This window comes from Cucurbita pepo, chromosome 1 (assembly GCF_057944985.1).
Source record: "Cucurbita pepo subsp. pepo isolate OVF chromosome 1, ASM5794498v1, whole genome shotgun sequence".
In the NCBI taxonomy this organism is placed as follows: domain Eukaryota; kingdom Viridiplantae; phylum Streptophyta; class Magnoliopsida; order Cucurbitales; family Cucurbitaceae; genus Cucurbita; species Cucurbita pepo.
Window position 1 is genome coordinate 4,668,284 of NC_141798.1, and position 19,864 is coordinate 4,688,147.

Consider the following 19,864-nt stretch of genomic DNA (forward strand, 5'->3'; position numbering starts at 1 on the left):
GTCTCTTCGACCATGACTTATTGCAATTCGCCAATAATGACCATACATTCTAAAACCTAATTCACACAACAAATAAAGGTCGAATGGAAGGTCGACCATGACTTGTTGCAATTCGCCAATAATGACCATACATTCTAAAACCTAATTCACACAACAAATAAAGGTCGAATGGAAGGGGGCAGCTAGCTGGCTGCTTCTTGACCACGCCCCCCGCCCACAGGTGACATAATCGTTTATAGCCACTTACATGAGGTTTAAAAACTTGAGTTCAGTGTTTTCAAACGAACACTTTTCTACCTCTACCACCTATTTGTAGAGTAACCCCCAGACAAAAGCCCCTTTTCCTCGAGACAATATGTTATGTGAGAAAATAAATCATTTCTCTATGATGTCAATGTACTAAAATCTAAATGAACAATCTCTACTTTCAAGTTCTACAGACTACCAACATCAAAATAACTCAACATCCAAGGCACCACTTGCCTAGGAAGCTTCGAACCTCAAACTCAAACTCAAACTCTACCATTGTTGAAATAAATAAATAAAACCGAGTTTAAAGATGTCAATAGGCTCGAATTCCTCCTCCAATGGCTTCTGTCAGAAATAAATAAATAAAACAATACAGAATTCAGCAACAGTTAGCGGGTTATAAATACAGGATGTGTTTAGAAATGTCACTGTATCTCTTGTCACTGAACCAAAATGGCAACCACAAGAAATACAGTGAGTAAGGTTAGATAAATCACACGGAACACCAACACCATCCTCACTATAACTTCAGTCTGTAGCAGTTGAATTCTATTCAAACAAATTTCCTAAACTTTGAATAACAAAACCCACAGAACTCAAAATGCCTCTGGCATGTTTCTTTAGGGATCAGGTGCCTTCAACTCAGCACCTCATTCCGAACTTTTCACTTTGTTATGCACACACCTTGTTGAAACCCCTTGGTCCGACTTTCTTGTTCTTAATCGGCCCTTAACGGATAGGATGGTACTGCGTGATTCCTCGTTTCGGGGGCAGCTTTCTCAGAATGAAGAGGACCAGAGAAGAAGGTAAAATCTCAACCAACTGCAGAGATGGAAAAACGAGCAAACGACATGGCACATTTTTCAGAACAAGATAAAAGTAGAAAATACAATGAAACAAGAATCACATAAATTGTACAAAGAATAACCCCACATCATTTAAAGGAAGAATAAACTTTAAGGGTAAGGCTTAAACTTTAATGAAAAGATGAACTAACATCAATTTAGCTTAACAGAATTAACGAAGTCCCAAGGAGCATAACCATACTAATACTCAAACTGATTGCTGGAAACTCGTCATATTGATTAGAATACCCCAAGACATTACAAGATTCCAGTAAAACAAACAACCACAAGTGAAATATCATAGACAAAATGCATTCAAAATCCACAATCCAGAATTTACCATGTAGTATATAAAATTTAGAACCGGATGATCCAAAACGTCGAGGTCAGCAGCTTGATCAAAAGCATTAAAACACATCTACATCACAAGATAATAAATTAAGCCAGGATTAAGATGAATATAGAGCAATTGAATGGCAAAACTATACGCTGTTTATTTAAAGTGTAGTAATAATTACAATAATAAGAGAATCAATAAAAGAAAATAATAATAAGCCTTCTATTTAACTTTATTAAATTATCCTCAATCCTTGTGGGAGGCATCAACCGTTCCTTGTTATATCCGGGCCAGGCCGTGTTTCTGGTACAGAAGAACATATACTGCTAACGGTCGATACAACTATCCTTAAGTTAACTGTCTTCATATCTTATTTATTACAATATCTTTCTATGCAAACTCTCATGCTCATCAAGTAACAAAATCTAATTATCATATTTAGTACGTCCATCACAAATTAGTTTTCCAACTACTTAAACTTGTCACAAATAACTCAAAAAATTCGGTTATTCATGCTTCTTCGAGGTGAGAATCATCTTTCAGAAACCGATTGCAAGGTAACATACTAAAACGATAAGGAAATATGGCTATAACGCAGTGATATTAAACAGTGAGAAGAAACGGAAAGGTTATATACACTCACTCCTATTGGCACTGCATAACTACATTTGACAGAAGTAAACTTACCATGATGCATCTGATTAGGAAACATGAAAAACATATAGTCGTCACATAGCCGACCTGTCACCCCCAAAACGAGAAAAAATTAGGGGAAAAAACTACAGAAAAGAAAGACTCGAACTTCTAAAAAGATGTCTATAACAACATCCTTATCTTTGAATGTTAGTACCTCTTGCAACTTCTTCCGTCTTCCTTTGGATTCCACAGGGAAGCGCTGTAACATCAAGAACAATCTACCCAAAGATGATTAAAGAAACCATTAGCAAATTACATGTAATCTCACATACAGGAAATTTCCAAATTTGCCAGACAGCCACGTATGTCATAGTAAAATTACGGAAAGAGAAAAGCCAAAAAAATAATAATAATAAGTAAAAAATACTGAATATCAAATGGTTGAATCTGCATAAAGGGTTATCATATGATGAGAAAAGTTATCCTTCGTTAGTTTTTGGCAAAAAAGAAACCACTCCTAAACTAAAAGTTAATACTTGCACCTTGAACTTTCATTCAGGGAAATTACTCCAAAAATTTTGAAAATGTTACAAACCATATTGTTATAATTTCATTAGTCATTGAATTAAGTTTCATTAGTTTTAGAGGTGTTCAAATGACTCAATAACCTGAACTACCCAACCTAAACCATAAAAGTTGGGTTGAATTTTTGGAAAGCCTAAAATTTGGTTAGTTTCATGAGGTGTGGTTTCTTTAGTCAGTTCAACCCGACTCGAACAGGAAGCACTTCCATGACTTTTAATTCTTATATTCATGAACTTAGAGATACTCAAGAACTTTTAATTGATTGAAGAACGAATGTGAACTCTATTCTAAGTATCAAAACTTTAAATGTGAAGATAAAGACAAGTATTTTATTGACAAAATCAACTCAAATCAATATGTTGATATTTAGGGATGGGTTAATTGGTTCCCTTAGAATTTGAATTATGTATCCTTTTTTCTTTTCAAATATTTATCAGAATGATAGGGTTAAAAGAGATGATTGATAATACCCGGAGAAATTTGGTTCATTTGTATGATTTTTACAAGTTATATGATGAGACTCAAAGTTCTCGTAGTGATTATCAACTATCAGAATCAAGTATTATTTCCATGAGTATGAAAGCTTCTAGTGGGGTGAACTTGAGTGCAAGTGGTTCAGTATTAGTATATTGTGGTCCAAGGGAAGAAAAAATCATTTGAATTGAAGAATGATGTGGATCAATATTTTTCTGACCGGAGTGAGGAATATAATATAATTTTGATGTTTTGGCTGGATGGAAACTGAATGACTTTAAATACCGAATTTTATAAAAAAGATTGTCCAAGATGTTTTGGGAATTTTGGTGTCTACCGTAGCTTCTGTATCAACATTTAATATGGAAGGAAGAATTCTTGATTCTTATAGGAATTATTTGACGATTAAAACATCAAAGACTTTGATATGTACACAAAATTGGTGGCAAATAAGTGTTATTAGACATCCTTCAAAGCTTCTTGAAGAATTAGAGGCTCGACTAAAATTGAGACAGGTAACCCAACTTCTTTATTATCTATTTGTTGCAATCTATTATGTATTACTATATCACATTTTATATTCTCTCTTATTTTTCCAGATAATTTTCTTTCATCATGGCCGTGCATAAATAAGTCTTATTGGATCAAGAGTTTTCATGGTAAGTAAAATATTTTCATGGTAGTTTTTTTTTCAAGTCATCCTTAAACTAATTATTTAATTGTTTTTGAATTTTCAGGACCTATCCTAATGTTCAATCATGGTGCTAGACATTTTGGACCAATTATTGTTATGCAAATCTAATAGAGCTAGAGGTTTAATAATTTAGTTTTTGTAATTATATTGGTTAACTTGTATGTTTGCTTGAATGATTATGGATTGATGTATGTTTGTTTGAATGCCAATTGAAGAATTCGTGTACTTTCAATATTCTTTTTTCTAGGATTCATAAGAAGATCAAGTCCATTTGAAATTTGTAACATAGGTTAGGGACGGGTAGTGGCTTGTGGATGTTTGATTATTGTATTTTATGAGGTTTTAGGTATTAATGTGACATGTATTTAAGAGTTTTTAAAATAGCTAAATAATTTAAATATTTTTAATTACTGTTTTACAATTAAAATATTAATAGATATGTACAAGTTTTAAGTTAAAATATAGAGAAAAAAAAATTCTAACTTATTCATCATTTTTAAATATTAATTTCATAAAATCTTATCGAGCATGCCAACTTATTTATGATTAGCTTAAACCAAAAGCCCTGTGCTGTAAATATAAATAACTTTAAGGTAGAGACTGGGGCAAAAGAAATTAATACATTATGTACCCCAACCGGACCCATCCTTGAAACTACTTTGAGGGGAAAGTTTTTTTCCATCCACAGTTTAACTGAGAGTTCCAGGGAGAAAATAGTTAACCAGCTCATACCTAAGATGTAGAGGAGGTCTGGGATGATAATTGAAGAATGGCTCAACCTTCAATCCCTCCGCCCCGTTCTTGGTTCCAATCATAATAATGTTTCCTGAATTAATTTCTATATGACAGGAGCCTTTTGTCTTAACTTCGTTCTGGCTGCCTTGTTCCTTTGGCCTATGTTCTATTCATATATCATTTTTCATGAATAAAATAGTTTCTAATCTCTCACACGCACCCAAAAAAGAATAACCAAGGTCTAAAGTCTTCATTAACTTTGCAGAATTTATAAGAGTTGTCAGTCTCTCAAGACCTCAAATCTCAATGACCAGTTGAGCAACATCAAAAGAACTGAAATTCTTCGACAACTGGAAGAATTAACTTTACTGGGGATCACTGAGCAGAAAATTTATATTCCACCATTATTAAATCTATAGGCAAATGGATTTTGTAACATTCTAAACCCACCGCTAGCAGATATTGTCGTCTTTGAGCTTTCCCTTTTGGGCTTCCTCTCAAGGTTTCTAAAATGCGTCTGCTAGGGAGAGGTTTCCAAACCCTTATAAGGAATGCTTCATTCTCCTCTCCAACCAATGTGGGATTTCACAATACACCCCCCTTGGGGCATTGGATCTCACAGATTTCTACTCTAGCCTATGCAGCTTCCCTCAGCTAAATACCACATCTGGCACATAAATCTTTAAACTAAAGCAGCAATTAACAACATTACTGCCCAATTAAAGAAACACAAGCCACGTTTAGAAGTGCAGGATGTTCACAGGTACAGATATATATGAAACGAGCAATAAACATATACGTGTTTTGCCTACTTCTCCACAACTGAAAAAAGGATTCTTTAAATATATCTAAAATCATAAAGAAACAGAGAAAACAAAGCAGATACTAATATTACCTTCCCCCATAAATAAGAAAGCCAAGGGCAGCGAACAAAGAGACACTGGCAAAGAACATCTTAGAAAGGATGGCCAGTACATGAACAGGATTCCACCACAATATCAGCCACAAAACAGTCTGCAAGTATTTCGATCAAAGTTTTAGAAAAAAATCAATATTAATTGGGAAACATGTTGATATCAACTAGGATAATGATCAACGTAGTAGGCAGAACACAAAAGACGGCCAACAACCATGCAGCATATAGTTAGTTAAACATTGAGTCAATGATCTGCCTTATCATCCAACAAGCCCATGGACTTATTATGCTCGGTTGTATTCGCTAGATTATGTAATTAATATAACTGGTATTGCGAATCAAATGAAAGAATTAATTTAACGGCATTGCTGATATTGTTATTTGAAAATGCCAGCAGAAGCTAACACCCCAATACCCACATTTCTTTTATGAAAAAGACGAATTCATTTACTGTTTTAGTCCATACTCTGAATCTTTGGAATCTTGTGCTAAATTAACACTGGATTATGACAAAATTCTATTGTATCCAAAGCTAAATATTATGCCAATGTTGTGTTATTTTGATAAAGAATTGTGTAACTGGTTCTAATGTTCATTGAAGCAAGCAGAGATAATGGATGTTGGATGACCTTGCTGGAACATTAACTGGACAAGTTTTGCATAACTTGCACGCGCAGAGTATTAATGACATCAGCAAACAAGATGTTCGACACACAGACCAATGGAAAACCATCCAGGTGGAAACAAATAATCCACTCAGCCATGAATTTTATGGGAGAGAGGTCTATTTAAAGGACAAGCTGATTTGTGGAAGGAAGAGAGCCACCTTGGGAAAGGATAATTGATTTGCGGAAAGAAAGAGAGAAATTCAGAAGGAAGAAAATGAAGAGTACCAAGAGAGCTTATGCTAGTGCCAACATGTCCTTATGAAATATTTGCTTTTTGAAGGATGCCCTCTGGATCGGGCAATACCCCTACAGCTTTTCAGAGGTGTATGTTAGCGATCTTCGCAGACATGATAGAAACCTACATAGAAGTATTCGTGGATGATTTCTTATTGTTCCAGGAATCATTTGAGAACTGCCTGACCAACCTAGGAAGAGTGCCTAGGAGATTTGAGCAAATAAATCTGGTATTGAATTGGGGAAAAATCACTTCATGGCCAACGAGGGAACAGTGTTGGGGCACAAAATATCTAAGATATGCATTGAAGTGGATAGAGCTAACGTTGAAGTTATTTGAAAGATTGGAATCCCCAATTTCTGTAACAAGTGTGAGAAGTTTCATAGGACATGAGAAGTTTTGTAGGACACGCAGAATTCTACAAGAGGTTCATTAAAAACTTCTCAAAAATTGCAAAACCATTGTGCAACTTGCTAGAAGCAAACAGAAGATTTTAATTTGAGAATAAGTGTTTAACAGCATTTCAAGCACTGAAAACTAAGTGTTCAACAGCATTTCAAGCACTGAAAAACAACATTAATCTCAACACCAATAATGTCTACACTGACTGTGAGATACCATTTGATCTAATGTGTGATGTCAGTAATCATGTTGTGGGTGCAATGTTGGGGCAAAAGAAGGGAATGATCTTGCACCCTATGTACTATCGGTACTGAGGATCTGAACAATAAATCAAGTTAATTACACCACTACTGAGAAGGAGATATTGGCTGTAGTATTTGCATTTGAAAAACGCAGGTATTTGTTTGGGGCTAGAGTTGCAGTACACACTGATAATGCAGCAATTAGGTACTTGATACAAAGCCAAATGCTAAGCCAAGATTGGCCACCGAAATAAGCATAGGCTTAGATGCTAAAAGCCAGTGATGAGAATATACCAATTGAAGTTCAAAAGTGCTTCGTCAAAACATTGGCCACCGAAATATGCATAGGCTTAGTGGTAGCTACGAAGGGTTACACCCCACCAACATGGTGCAAGGGGTAATTATGGATAGTTTTTTTTATAGCAGAAATATAACCTTCGACATTTAGGTGCCTCCCATATTTAGTGATTCAAGACCACGTGGACTGGGTGAGTGAAATCAACATGTCATGGGCAGTTACTACAAATACCACAATGAGACTTAAGTAAGGTAAGAACATTGGTAGTGGGTAATTGGCTTGTTGAAGGCCTTTAAACAAACAAGTGGAGGGCGTAACAATAAGTTGAGATGCTCTCCTATAAATAGGATAGCTTGTGCACATACAAGCAGCCCATTTCGTCTCATATTTATATTGTCTTTATAGGTAGTGAAGAAAGAATGGTAAAGGGTGTCTGAACCAATCTTTGCGTGTGCTTCCTTGAATTGCGAGCATTTTTATCATGCACAATCCCCTTAGTCCTTTATTTAGAGAATGACTAAGTCAGGGTCTTAGTGCCACAAGAGAGAAAATATTTGATTTGGATTTAAGCCTATTTTTTAACTATAGTCTTGTTAAAAAAAACATGCTGGCTACAAACTAGTGAATAAAAAAATGTGGAAGAAAGAGATGAACAAAATTAACCAATAATTAATTCTGGAAGAGTAAACACCTTGCACAAAGATTATTTTTCTTCTCAGCATTGCAAAAAAATAGAAAAAATATATATAAACGCTTCCAATTTTGACAATCTTCATTAGATATAGCAATGAGTGTCACCTGAATTACATAGACAACTGCATTTACTGTAAAGAAAGTTGGTCTCAACCCATCAGTCGATACAGCACGTGCCTGAGAAAAGTCTTTTGTAAGGTGTATGCAGAAAGATTTATCATATTTGCAAAAGAAACATTACAAATCCAAAATAAAATGTCCACCTGGTAGTAAATCTCTGCCCAAAACAAAACCAATAGAGCATAAGTTGTGAAGAAGGCAAGGCTTGGCATGTCAAGCAAGATATGTCGGAGAATCTATTCAAGACAAACAAACGAAACATTAAACTTGTTATAGGAAACAGAATCATAGAACAATAATCTAAGAATCAAACCACACCAGCGGTTCCAAATTCTGAGCGTCACGACGGAATACAAAAACGACTGCTCGCGCTGCAGTAAGAAACATTCATTCCTTAGCCCAGAGATTCACAGAACTCGCAAGATTTAAAGAAAAAGTTAGTGAAAAAAAAAAAAAAAAAAAAGAAGAATACGGATGAAATAAACCTCCGTTCACCAAGAAATTGAGAAAATGGAAGACCTTCTGCGTGGTCCAACCATACTCCGGCACCCTCAACTGTATACGGACTAGTTGAATCTAAAACCAGGCATAAACACACTACCATCAAACTTTTGAGAAACCCAGAAACGATTAGTATAATCGAATTTCATCCCATCCATCGGTTTTCAATTGCCTAAAACCGGTTAGCCCCCACGCTTCAGTTTTTTATTCTCAAGAAACAAAAAAGGAACAAGAGGAAGATAACAAAAGCCCCGTGTTTAACTGCTCTTCGTTCTTTTCCCAGCTCGGAAACGGGATTATCAGAAACATTAAATTCCTTAAATAAAACCCCATAATAAACCATAAGGATATTAAAATCAGGTGAATTAGATATGGAATGGAACAAATAAGACAATATAACAACAAAATTAATGAAACCATCAGCAAGAGACGCCGTGATAATCCAAAATTCCATCGAGTAAAAACAAACCCAATTCTCCTAAATTCAACTCGAAAGTGAGATTGACAACACAAGACAAAGATACAGAAAGGGAAAGGTATTAGAACGGAGAGAAAGAGCGTACAAGAGCGACGATGGCGACGACGCCATAGAGAGCAGCAAGGATTAAGAAGATACGATCCTGCCAAAGGGGAGAATCGTTTATTTCTTGCCACCAAGTGGTTGCGTCGGTCAACAAAAACGCCGTCACCGCCGAATTATCCATGCCGACGCTGCTAATCTCCATGAATCCTCCTCCCCTTTCTTCTGGAATCGAAGTCTAGAGAATCGTCCTTCCTCCACCAAATTCAACGATGAAAAAACAAAACAATTTAGCGATCAACCGACCTTTTCGGTAGAGACAAATGGCTTTGCTTATCCTTTTTGTAAGTGATTGATTATCTTCGTTCTTCGTTTTGGGGCAAATATTCTTGCTGTCTTGCGGTATGTTCACGAAAACGGGGAAAAAACAGGATGTCTTGCGATAAATTTAGAGATCCCCGAAGCCAAATGGGAAATTATGCGCTAATCGACAGACATTTCTCTCTTTCCCGCTATGGATGAGCTTGGCCCAAATGCGTTCCATAAAATGTTTTTTTCCCCTCCAATATCTTTAATAAAGGTAATTTTAATTTATATATATATATATATATGAAATTAGCAAGTATTATTTTAAGAATAAATAAAATATTTCTAATACATTTATTGTAACGACCCGTTCCTCATACAAGTTCAAGTATAAAATGCCGATAAAATTTTTCTTTTTTTTAAAATGGGACGACACAATTCTAAATTTTCTTCCCGTACCACTTTTAACGCTCCTATCAATAACCTTGATAATCAAGATAAAAAAGTAAAAAAAAAAATCATCTTAAAACTCGAGATTTAAATCAATCCACAAGAGATTTGATTAACACCAATAAGTGACTGTAGCATAAAAAATGAAAAACTTAAATCTCAACAAAACTAATATGATATTTACTTTGAAATAAATGAATACTATATAGCGTATTTAACAACCTTAATTTATGTGAGCTAAATAGAACTATAACGAGTTACCATACCATTCTAATTCCCCGGCTTAAAGATAAATAAAAATAATACTACAAAATAACACATTAATTAAATGTAATTTTAGTTAAATTACATTTAATGATGAATGATATATGGTATGTTGCTAACAATATATATATATATATGGTCATTTATTTTTGGTAAGTATTACATCCATTAAAAAATTTATGGCAAAAGAAATCTACGGCACGTGGTGATGACCGCCACCATCCACTCCCATTCAACTATCAACATCGTTAACAACGGGTCTACGCTCTACGTTTGACAACGATGAGCACAGCCATCAACCATTTGACTGTTGCCACCATCGTCTACCTTTGACAATGGCGCTTCAACGTTACGCCATTTCTTCCTCACTTCCTACGCCCATTCCCCATTTCCCATCTCTATCTCCTTCCCCCAAACTCCCAAACCCTTCATCCAATTCACCCAAATGGCTCCTCAAAGCCTCTTCTCCGTCCTTCTTCCCATCTCCTTCTTCCTTCATCTCCATTTCTCCTCCCCAAACCCCACAATTTGTCATTCCAATGACTCCAAGGCCTTGCATGACTTCCATAGCACTTTTAGTTCTCGAATCGATGGATTGCTCACCAACTGTTCGACGAAATGCTGCACTTGCATTGGCATCACTTGCGACTCCTCTGGAAGAGTTGTGAAGATGGAGCTTGATGGGAGGAAGCTCATGGGTCCATTACCGAACTCAATAGCAAGATTGGAGCACCTCAGAGTTCTTAATCTGTCCTCTAATTCCCTCACTGGGTTTATTCCCGTTGCTCTGTTTCAGCTCCCTTACTTGGAAGTTCTTGATCTCAGTTTCAATCAGTTCTTGGGGAGCATCTCTACAGGTACCATAAACCTTCCTTCCCTTCGGGTTCTTAATGTTTCTCATAATTCATTCAATGGTGTTCTTCCTCTTGGGGTTTGTGTCAACTCCTCTAGAATTGAGGTTCTGAATCTTGGTTTCAATAAGTTCATTGGTACGATTCCTTTTCAACTTGCTGAATGTGTTTCCTTGAAGAGACTGCATGTGGAATCAAATTTTATCAGGGGTGGGATACCTGATGAGGTTTCTGGATTGAGAAAATTGACCCATCTTTTTGTTCAGAATAACAAGCTTTCTGGTTTTTTGAATAGTGTTGTTGGGAATCTAACAAGCCTTGCTCAGCTGGATTTGTCATCTAATGAGTTTTTTGGAGAAATTCCTGATGTTTTTTACGATTCTGTGAATTTGAGTTCCTTTGTTGCTGTGTCAAATAGGTTTAGTGGGAAGATACCCAATTCATTGTCAAACTCTCCTTCACTCACTGTCCTAAATTTGAGGAACAATTCAATAGGGGGAACTCTTGATCTTAATTGTTCAGCAATGACAAGCCTGGTTACACTTGACTTAGGGACTAATAGGTTTCATGGATCTATACCTAGCAATCTTCCCTTTTGTACCCAACTGAGTAGTATAAACCTTGCTAGGAACAAGCTCGGCGGTCAGATCCCCGAAAGCTTTAGGAATTTTCAGAGCCTATCATATTTATCACTTACGAACACGAGCATTGTTAATGTTTCCTCTGCGCTTAATGTCTTGCAACATTGTCAGAATTTGAGTACTGTGGTTCTTACCTTTAACTTCCATGGTGAAGTGTTGGGAGATGATCCTATCATGCATTTCAAGAGCCTCCAAGTTTTTATAATTGCTAATTGCGGATTGAAGGGAATGATACCCCAGTGGTTGAGAGGTTCTAACAAGTTGCAGCTGTTGGATTTGTCATGGAACTATCTTGGAGGAAATATTCCATCCTGGTTCGGCGAGTTTCCGTTCTTGTTTTACTTGGATTTATCTAATAATTCATTCACCGGATATATCCCGAAACAGATGACTGAAATAAAGAGTTTCATTGATAGATACTTCTCACTTGATGACCCTTCCTCACCCGATTTTACTCTGTTTGTGAAAAAAAATGGAACTGGATTGCAGTACAATCAATTATCAAGATTTCCTCCCACTTTGAATCTCAGCCTCAACAATCTCAGTGGGCCAATCTGGCCAGAGTTTGGAAATCTTAAGGAGCTTCTAGTTCTTGATCTGAAAAACAACAACTTGTCGGGGTCAATTCCGAGCAGCCTCTCTGGGATGGTTAGCTTAGAGACTCTGGATCTTTCTCACAATAATCTTTCAGGAATAATTCCACCTTCACTGCAAAAGCTCAATTTTTTGTCCAAGTTCAGTGTTGCATACAATCATTTACATGGGGTGATTCTTAAAGGAGGCCAGTTTCATACCTTTGGGAAGTCTAGCTTTGAAGGAAACAATTTTTGCGTTCAAGACGTATTATGTGCATCAATTGACCGAGATCCTCTAGTACCATCCCACAAATCAAGAATGGTTATATGGACTATTATATTTATGGTTATCGGTATTGTGTTTGGAATCGTGTTTCTTGTAACTCTTGTGGTTGTGTTTATACTTCGGGCACCTCGACGAAGAGTTGGAGATCCTGAACACGAAGTGTCTAACATTGACGATAATGACTTGGAGGAGGAAGTCAAGGAAGGATTGGTAGTTTTGTTTCAAAACAATGACAATGGAAGTCTCTCACTCGAGGACATTTTGAAATCGACGAATGACTTCGATCAAGAAAATATCATCGGATGTGGGGGTTTTGGTTTAGTTTACAAAGCCAACCTTCCTGACGGTAGAAAGGTCGCTATAAAGCGGTTGTCTGGTGACTGTGGTCAAATGGACAGAGAATTTCGAGCAGAAATCGAAACTCTTTCACGTGCACAGCATCCAAATCTTGTTCTTCTTCAGGGGTATTGTATGTATAAAGCTGAAAGGCTTTTGATTTTTTCTTATATGGAGAATGGTAGCTTAGATTACTGGTTACATGAAAGACCTGATGGCCCATCTTGCCTTGACTGGGATACTAGACTGCAGATTGCTCGGGGGGGCGCCGAGGGGCTGGCCTATTTGCATCAATCCTGCGAACCTTGTATCCTCCATCGAGATATAAAGTCGAGTAACATTCTTTTAGACGAAAATTTTAAAGCTCATTTAGCTGATTTTGGTCTTGCTAGACTCATTCTTCCCAATGCTACCCACATAACAACCGATCTAGTTGGTACCTTGGGCTACATTCCACCAGAGTATGGACAATCCTCGGTTGCGACCTACAAAGGCGACGTGTACAGCTTTGGAGTTGTTCTGTTAGAGCTTTTAACCGGTCAAAGGCCAATCGATATGTGCAGGTCAAAAGGACTTCAAGATTTGGTCTCTTGGGTGTTCGAGATGAGGAATGACAGAAAAATAAGCGAGGTGTTCGATCCATTAATATACGACAAGAAGAACGAGACGGCAATGGCTGAAGTTCTTGATATAGCATGCCTTTGCTTGTGTAAGGTACCTAAAGAGAGGCCTTCAACACAACAGCTAGTTTCTAGGCTCAATACAGTAAGTTAAATCTCCCAAGCTTTTCTAGGCACATTTTAGTTTACTACATACACTCCACACACTAATTCAATTGAAGATGCGAAGCTTCATTTTTTAGATTAATAAAACGAATTTTTAACACAAGTCCTTATATTTCTAACATTTTAAAATTTTGTCTTTGGTTATGCTCGCATTGACAAATATATGGTTAACGATGGATCATATTCATGTAAAACGCATTATAATTTATGTAAACATAATCATCTAGCTTCTTTAATTACACACGAGGATAACCCTTATTTATTTTTACACGCCTTCAAAAACAAGCAAGCATAAAGAAGTACAAGAGTAAAATATGTAACAAAACTACAATAACCGACGAAGCTTTTATCGAGACATAAAAAGGTTGTCACTTTTTAAGGTAAGATTCAATATCTTTTGTGACACAAGCCATGGCGTGGAGGTACTTGTAGGGATAAGGAATCTCATCATCAAGTTTCTCGTATTCCACGCTTAGAACTACTAAACTATGCTTGGGACCTTTAGGCACGACCTGATATATTATTTTGAAAGTTTTGTAATGCTCAAACACATCTCCTTGAAGTCCATTCATGATGATCGTAAATTTTTCGTCGTCAAATTCCGCTTGCTCTTTGAAAACTTCAGGTTTTCCATCTTAACAAATCAAATACGGAAAGAAATATAATGATTGCTTAGAATAAGAAGTGATTCACGTAAACAAACAAGTAGAGCACTTACCTACGGTGTACTTCCACGTCTTAACGGAGCCATGGCCATGGTTGTCCCAATCACCTTCATCAAGCTCAACTTGTTGAACAAGTTTTGGGGAAATATTTGGGACATTAAAAGGTTGATCTTTGAAGACTTTGTAGTATTTCTCTGCAGCTACGCTTATTTCTATTTCACTCACAAGCTTCCCTGCAAGAGACATGGTTTGCTAACCCTCTTGAATTGCTTTACACAATATACTCAATCACACTTGAATACCCAATTCCTTGCCCTTTTTACACACAAACACTCGTACTATTACCATTACGACTACGATTAATACTCATACTATTACGGTTACGATTATGTTTGATTCAACTTTTAATTATTATTTTGATTGGACGATAAAATTTAGAGTCGGTGTCTATTTAGTTTATAAAGGTTCTCTTATTCTCCAATCTCTTCTGCTTGGCCATATCAAGAAACCTTTTGCCGTGTTGACAAGTAAGAAGTAAAAAAATTCTCGAGAAAATGGGAGAAAAATTAAAAATTTCCCTGTGATGGGTTAATTTTTAGAGCAGTAATCTGTATTGGATTGTTGTTAAATTTTGGGCTTTTTCTTTTCCACATGCCATTAATGTGCTACCATTCTTATGGAACAATATTTTCCAGTTGGAGACCGAATTTTTGTTGGCGGACAAAGATGTGATACCATTAGCATTTAGAAATGATAGAACTAGAAGATGAATTGATAAGATGGGCAATCCCGAAAACAACGAAATGGGGATCGGATAAGAAATATCGACAAATTGCAACTTGTCACGTTGTTACTTTGAATCAACTTTGAACTAAATGAGATAATTGTATGTTAGATTAATTTGAAACAAATTATAAGTTTGTTGGATATGACCCACGATCAAAATATGTCGAAACAAAAACAAATATTCGTAAGTAGAAAGAACAATTTGAGAAAAGAGTTCCTTGTAACGGAAGAACCTTAAGCACGATGCTTTACCGTTCTTTTCATTGTTGTTATGAATAGAGCATATATTTTGAAAAATTAACTTCTTTAGGAAATAAATACGGTCAAAGTTAGCTAAAAACTCATAAATTTACCGAGGATCACTAGAACTCTGTCTCATGATTCGCTTTATCCCGGTATTTCCTCATGAAAGTTGAATGAAGTTACTTCTTTTAGAACTTAAATCCCGAAGAAACTCACAAATCTAAAGGAAATTTGACAAAAAAAAATTGAAAATTCTTACTTCTTCTTTCTCATTTCTCGACTAATTTGGACGATTCAAGTGCCTAAACTAAATATTCACAAATTTTTTAAAAAGTTTTACGAAAGAAAATAGTCAACTGTAATATATTTAAAGATAGCGTATTATATTTAAGCAAACATTATATTTGAGTTTCATCCATTTATTGTACATGAGGATACTCATTATTTACTTTTTTTATGAAACCCTCACAATCTTAACGAACTAACTCTGACATAACGTACTCGTTCATATCAGAATACAGGTCGAAAAGACAAAACTCAAATTTAGACATATCGAAGGTTCTTATTATTTAAGGTGAGATTCAATATCCTTAGCCAGCTTATGCATCGCATCATGGTACTTGTGAGGGTACGGAGGACCATCGTGAAGTTTCTCATATTCCAAGATAAGAATTACGGCGCTGCGATTGGGTCCCTTTGGCACAAACTTGAATATTGCTTTGAAGACTTTGTAATGCTCGAACACATCTCCTTCTAATCCAATCATACACACCACAAGATTCTTGTCATCGAATTCAACTCGTTCTTTCAACTCTTCAGCCTTATCATCTTACAAAATCATATAACAACAACAAGAGCAAGAACGAGATCAGTCATTGAAAGAAAATAAACGAGTGAATGTAGTTGGTGCGGATTATACATACCAACAACGTAATTCCAGACTTTGATCGAGCCATGACAATGATCCTTCCAGTCGCCGTTATGAACTTTAATCTTTTTGATTAAGTTTGGACAAACATTTACGACATGGGAAATTTCATGTTTGAAGAATTGGTAAAACCTGTGTGCAGGAGCGTTGACTTCTATTTCACTCTCGAGCTTCCCTACAAGAGACATGGTTTGTAGCTCGATTGGTTTAAGGAACACACCCACAGACAACAATGTTCAATGTTCTTACCCTTTTTATACACACTACTCATCATCGTAAATTCTTTTACTATAATGTTTTTTTTGTTCTTGTTTTTGTTCTTGTGCTCGCCAGCAGGCAATCTACTGGAATGGTTTGATCTCATGCAAATAATAATAATAAATAAATAAATAAAAGTGTAGTAGCTTCCACGAATAACTTTTTTTTTTTCTCTCTCTCGTTTGGTTTTGTAATGGGTAGTTTTGGAAACTTTAATATGGGAGTTCGAGGTAGTTTAGAGTGCCTAGGTTGTTCATATAACTCGAGAACTATAACGGTCCAAGCTCACTGATTACTGTCAACTTTACGATTTTAAAATGCGTTTACTAAGGAAAGGATTTCGTACCCTTATAAGAAATGTTTCATGGGAAGAGGTTTTCATACCCTTATAACGAAGGTTTCGTTCTCCTCTTTAACTGATGTGGAATCTCACGGTCTACTCTCCTTGGGGGTCAACGTTCTCGTTGGCACACTACCCAGTGTCTGACTCTAATATCATTTATAACAACTCAAACCCACCGCTAGCAGATATTCTCTATTTTGGCTCGTTAAGTATAGTCATTAGCCTCACGATTTTAAAACATTTATACTACAGAGAGGTTTCCCATATCCAATCTACACGCCAAAAGATTTTGATAGAGACGCATATTTAAATATTAGAAAGAAAAAAAAAAGAAAAAAATAATTTGAGTTTCTAGAAGAAGAAAGTTTTAGATAGTTTAATAATAGAAATCTTTTAAGAAAGAGATGTGAGTTTGAGAGATAATATGTTAAAAGAAGGAGAAAAGGTTAAAAAAAAGTTTGATTAAATTATAAAAAGTGTTTTTTTTTTTTTTTTTTTAATGTTGCATTTTATGTAAGAAATATTTCTCTACAATTTTTTTTTTTGACATTTTTATAAGTATTTTTAAATTAATACTCGTGTATAAATGATTTAACATTTCATATAAAATTTAAAATTTCGGACTAATTTTTATACAAAATGTTGAAGGATCCTAATTTAAAAATAATTTTGAAACGTTTATAAAAATTTTAGAAAAGGTAAAAAAAAAATAATAAAAAAAAGTAATATTGTAATTTGAGAAAAGAAAAATGATACTTTTAATATATTAAAATATTAAAATGATAAAGTTAAAAATATATATTTTATAATTTAGCTTCAAAGTTTAGATAAGGACAATATTTTAATAATAGAAAACTTTAAGAAATAGATACTAAGTTTCACAAAGAAGTAATAGAGAATAATTGATGGCACAAAAATAGTAATCTATTTTTAAATATTTCATTAATATTATTCATTTTTTAATAAACAAAAGATATGGCTAAGAAGACAAAATTGTGTGCAATTTTAAAATAATTAAAAATTTGTTTTATACCATGATCAAATTTCCTATACCTAAGACTGACGTCCTGGAACGAGCCTCCTTTGTGACTACGCAGCTCACAAACATTCATCCACCTAATTAGTAAGTAATATATTTATAGACTCCATTAGCTTACATATATTATTACATTGCATTGCTAGTGAATGACTCGTATTTTGGATGGAGGCTCGACCTCATCATATATTATTATAAGACCCGATCTCTGACGTAAGCAAAATTTTGGGCTTTTCTTTTAAAAAATCTAACTTTAGGGATTTATTGAGGGTATTAGATGACAAAATTCAAAATGCAGATAAAAAAAATTTAGAAATTTTCTAGAAACTCCGAAAATACGAGAAAAAACTCTAGAACAGAGTATTTTCTAATCAAAACTCTAGAACGTTAAGCTTTTTCGTTTTTGGTCAACTATAAATGTGTTCCGTTCTCTTTGTAGTTAACGAAATTGAATGAGAATAACCACTTCATGCATAAAGGATAACCATTATTTATTTTTATAAGCATAGAGAAGCACACAACTCAAACACGACCAAGAGTTGACTTCAAAGGAAAAATTACAACACGTGCATACCATAATCAACCACACATCAAAATGTGAGGGACAATAACATCTTTTACTAAAGGTGAGACTCAATGTCCTTAGCTAGATTATTCATGAGATCAAGGTACTTATACGGATACGGAGAGCCATCACCAAGTTTCTCATATTCCAACGTCAAAACCACCGAGCTATGTTCAGGTCCCTTCGACACAACTAGATGTGTTGCCTTAAAGGTTTTGTAATGCTCAAACACATCTCCTTCTAATCCAACCAAGGTTACCGCTAGCTTCTCGTCATCAAATTCCACTCGTTCTTTGAAGACCTCATCCTTGCCATCTTAACCATCCAACATACAATAAGTCGATATCGCGATCGTTGATGCGTACCGATATTGTAGTTCAAGATTTTGATGGAGCCATGGCCATGGGAATCCCAATCACCTTTATGAACTTCAATATTTTTGAAGATGCGTTTATTTCTAGTGTACTCACGAACTTCCCACGAAGAGACTGTTTCAAAAACGGTGTTGGAGATTGGTTTGCAGATAAGACTCCCTTTATTTTAACTGGTTACATATAGTCATCGGCCTTATAGTTTTAAAATGAGAAGTTTCTACACCATTATAAAAAATGTTTCGTTATTCTTTCCAACTAATGTGGGACGGTGATGGGGATCTTACCCTTTCCAACTAATGAGGAAATGTTTCTGGGACGGTGATGGAGATCTCATAATGGAATGTTTCGTTACTATTTCTAACTCATGTGGGATTGTGTCTGGGGCGGTGATGGAGATCTCATATGGGAATGTTTCATTACCCTTTTCAACTAATGTGAGAATATTTGTATATCCTTGTAAACAATATTTCATTACCCTTTCCAACCAACGTTGGATCTCATGTTGACCTTCGTTCAATGGATTTTCCATTCTTAACTTCAAGATTTAAAGCTCGGAAACATTATTGAGACGGTGATCTATGATAAAACTAATAATTAATTTCTATAATTTTTTTTATGATTATATCTTATTAAAAAAAATGGGTGAATATAGTATATTTTTTAAAAGATAAATAGTGATAATAGTACTGTCTTAATATCCTTTTAATAAATTAAAATATTTTTGTAGTTTTTTTTTTAAGTATAATTCAAAATTATATCGGTCCAAGATCATTTAAATAATTATATTTCTCGACTTTATTTCATATTTACTTTTATATACATTTTTTTTAAAAGTAATTTAGAAAAAAAAATGCTTTTTATTAAATTTTATAAATTTCGATAGAGTTATTCAATGATTTTTTTGGGTGCGAAATTTTATTTTATTAAAATTAATGAAATTATGAACACTTTTATACTATTTTATATTAAAATTAATAGATGAAATAGCAAAAATTAAATTAAGGTAAAAAATGTTAGATAGA

At 35.0% G+C, this 19,864-nt stretch overlaps 4 protein-coding genes and 1 pseudogene across 4 annotated transcripts; 1 reads left to right on the forward strand and 4 right to left on the reverse strand.

Moving 5' to 3' along the window:
* Positions 1–662: 662 nt before the first annotated feature.
* LOC111803437 (protein TOM THREE HOMOLOG 1) lies at positions 663–9,691 on the reverse strand. The gene is made up of 10 exons (XM_023687844.2): positions 9,194–9,691; positions 8,615–8,705; positions 8,448–8,500; positions 8,273–8,365; positions 8,115–8,186; positions 5,451–5,569; positions 2,282–2,345; positions 2,119–2,172; positions 1,435–1,512; positions 663–1,071 (listed from the first exon to the last, which is right to left on the reverse strand). The coding sequence occupies exons 1-10, from the start codon at positions 9,353–9,355 to the stop codon at positions 979–981; spliced, it is 879 nt and encodes a 292-aa protein (XP_023543612.1). The 5' UTR covers positions 9,356–9,691; the 3' UTR covers positions 663–978.
* Positions 9,692–10,323: 632 nt separating this feature from the next.
* Positions 10,324–13,747, forward strand: LOC111782770 (phytosulfokine receptor 1). Its single transcript, XM_023663601.2, has one exon. It carries the CDS (start codon positions 10,616–10,618, stop codon positions 13,631–13,633), a length of 3,018 nt encoding a protein of 1,005 aa, XP_023519369.2. The 5' UTR covers positions 10,324–10,615; the 3' UTR covers positions 13,634–13,747.
* A 125-nt stretch (positions 13,748–13,872) lies between these two features.
* Positions 13,873–14,605, reverse strand: LOC111782855 (MLP-like protein 328). The gene is made up of 2 exons (XM_023663716.2): positions 14,363–14,605; positions 13,873–14,278 (listed from the first exon to the last, which is right to left on the reverse strand). The coding sequence occupies exons 1-2, from the start codon at positions 14,553–14,555 to the stop codon at positions 14,013–14,015; spliced, it is 459 nt and encodes a 152-aa protein (XP_023519484.2). The 5' UTR covers positions 14,556–14,605; the 3' UTR covers positions 13,873–14,012.
* Positions 14,606–15,702: 1,097 nt separating this feature from the next.
* On the reverse strand, positions 15,703–16,505 carry LOC111779313 (MLP-like protein 328). The gene is made up of 2 exons (XM_023659441.2): positions 16,262–16,505; positions 15,703–16,166 (listed from the first exon to the last, which is right to left on the reverse strand). The coding sequence occupies exons 1-2, from the start codon at positions 16,452–16,454 to the stop codon at positions 15,904–15,906; spliced, it is 456 nt and encodes a 151-aa protein (XP_023515209.1). The 5' UTR covers positions 16,455–16,505; the 3' UTR covers positions 15,703–15,903.
* Positions 16,506–18,523: 2,018 nt separating this feature from the next.
* On the reverse strand, positions 18,524–19,371 carry LOC111811242 (MLP-like protein 328 pseudogene; annotated as a pseudogene).
* Between the last annotated feature and the right edge of the window lie 493 nt (positions 19,372–19,864).

What these genes read in the sequence shown, in the direction of transcription:
- LOC111803437 (XM_023687844.2), bottom strand. Translation starts at nt 9,355, where the DNA reads ATGGAGATTAGCAGCGTCGGCATGGATAATTCGGCGGTGACGGCGTTT. An exon ending in TCCTAATCAGATGCATCATG is followed by an intron (nt 1,513 to 2,118) that starts GTAAGTTTACTT and finishes CTTGTGATGTAG; the next exon opens with ATGTGTTTTAATGCTTTTGA. An exon ending in TAAATTTTATATACTACATG is followed by an intron (nt 1,072 to 1,434) that starts GTAAATTCTGGA and finishes CCATCTCTGCAG; the next exon opens with TTGGTTGAGATTTTACCTTC.
- LOC111782770 (XM_023663601.2), top strand. Translation starts at nt 10,616, where the DNA reads ATGGCTCCTCAAAGCCTCTTCTCCGTCCTTCTTCCCATCTCCTTCTTC.
- LOC111782855 (XM_023663716.2), bottom strand. Translation starts at nt 14,555, where the DNA reads ATGTCTCTTGCAGGGAAGCTTGTGAGTGAAATAGAAATAAGCGTAGCT. An exon ending in GACGTGGAAGTACACCGTAG is followed by an intron (nt 14,279 to 14,362) that starts GTAAGTGCTCTA and finishes TGATTTGTTAAG; the next exon opens with ATGGAAAACCTGAAGTTTTC.
- LOC111779313 (XM_023659441.2), bottom strand. Translation starts at nt 16,454, where the DNA reads ATGTCTCTTGTAGGGAAGCTCGAGAGTGAAATAGAAGTCAACGCTCCT. An exon ending in AGTCTGGAATTACGTTGTTG is followed by an intron (nt 16,167 to 16,261) that starts GTATGTATAATC and finishes TGATTTTGTAAG; the next exon opens with ATGATAAGGCTGAAGAGTTG.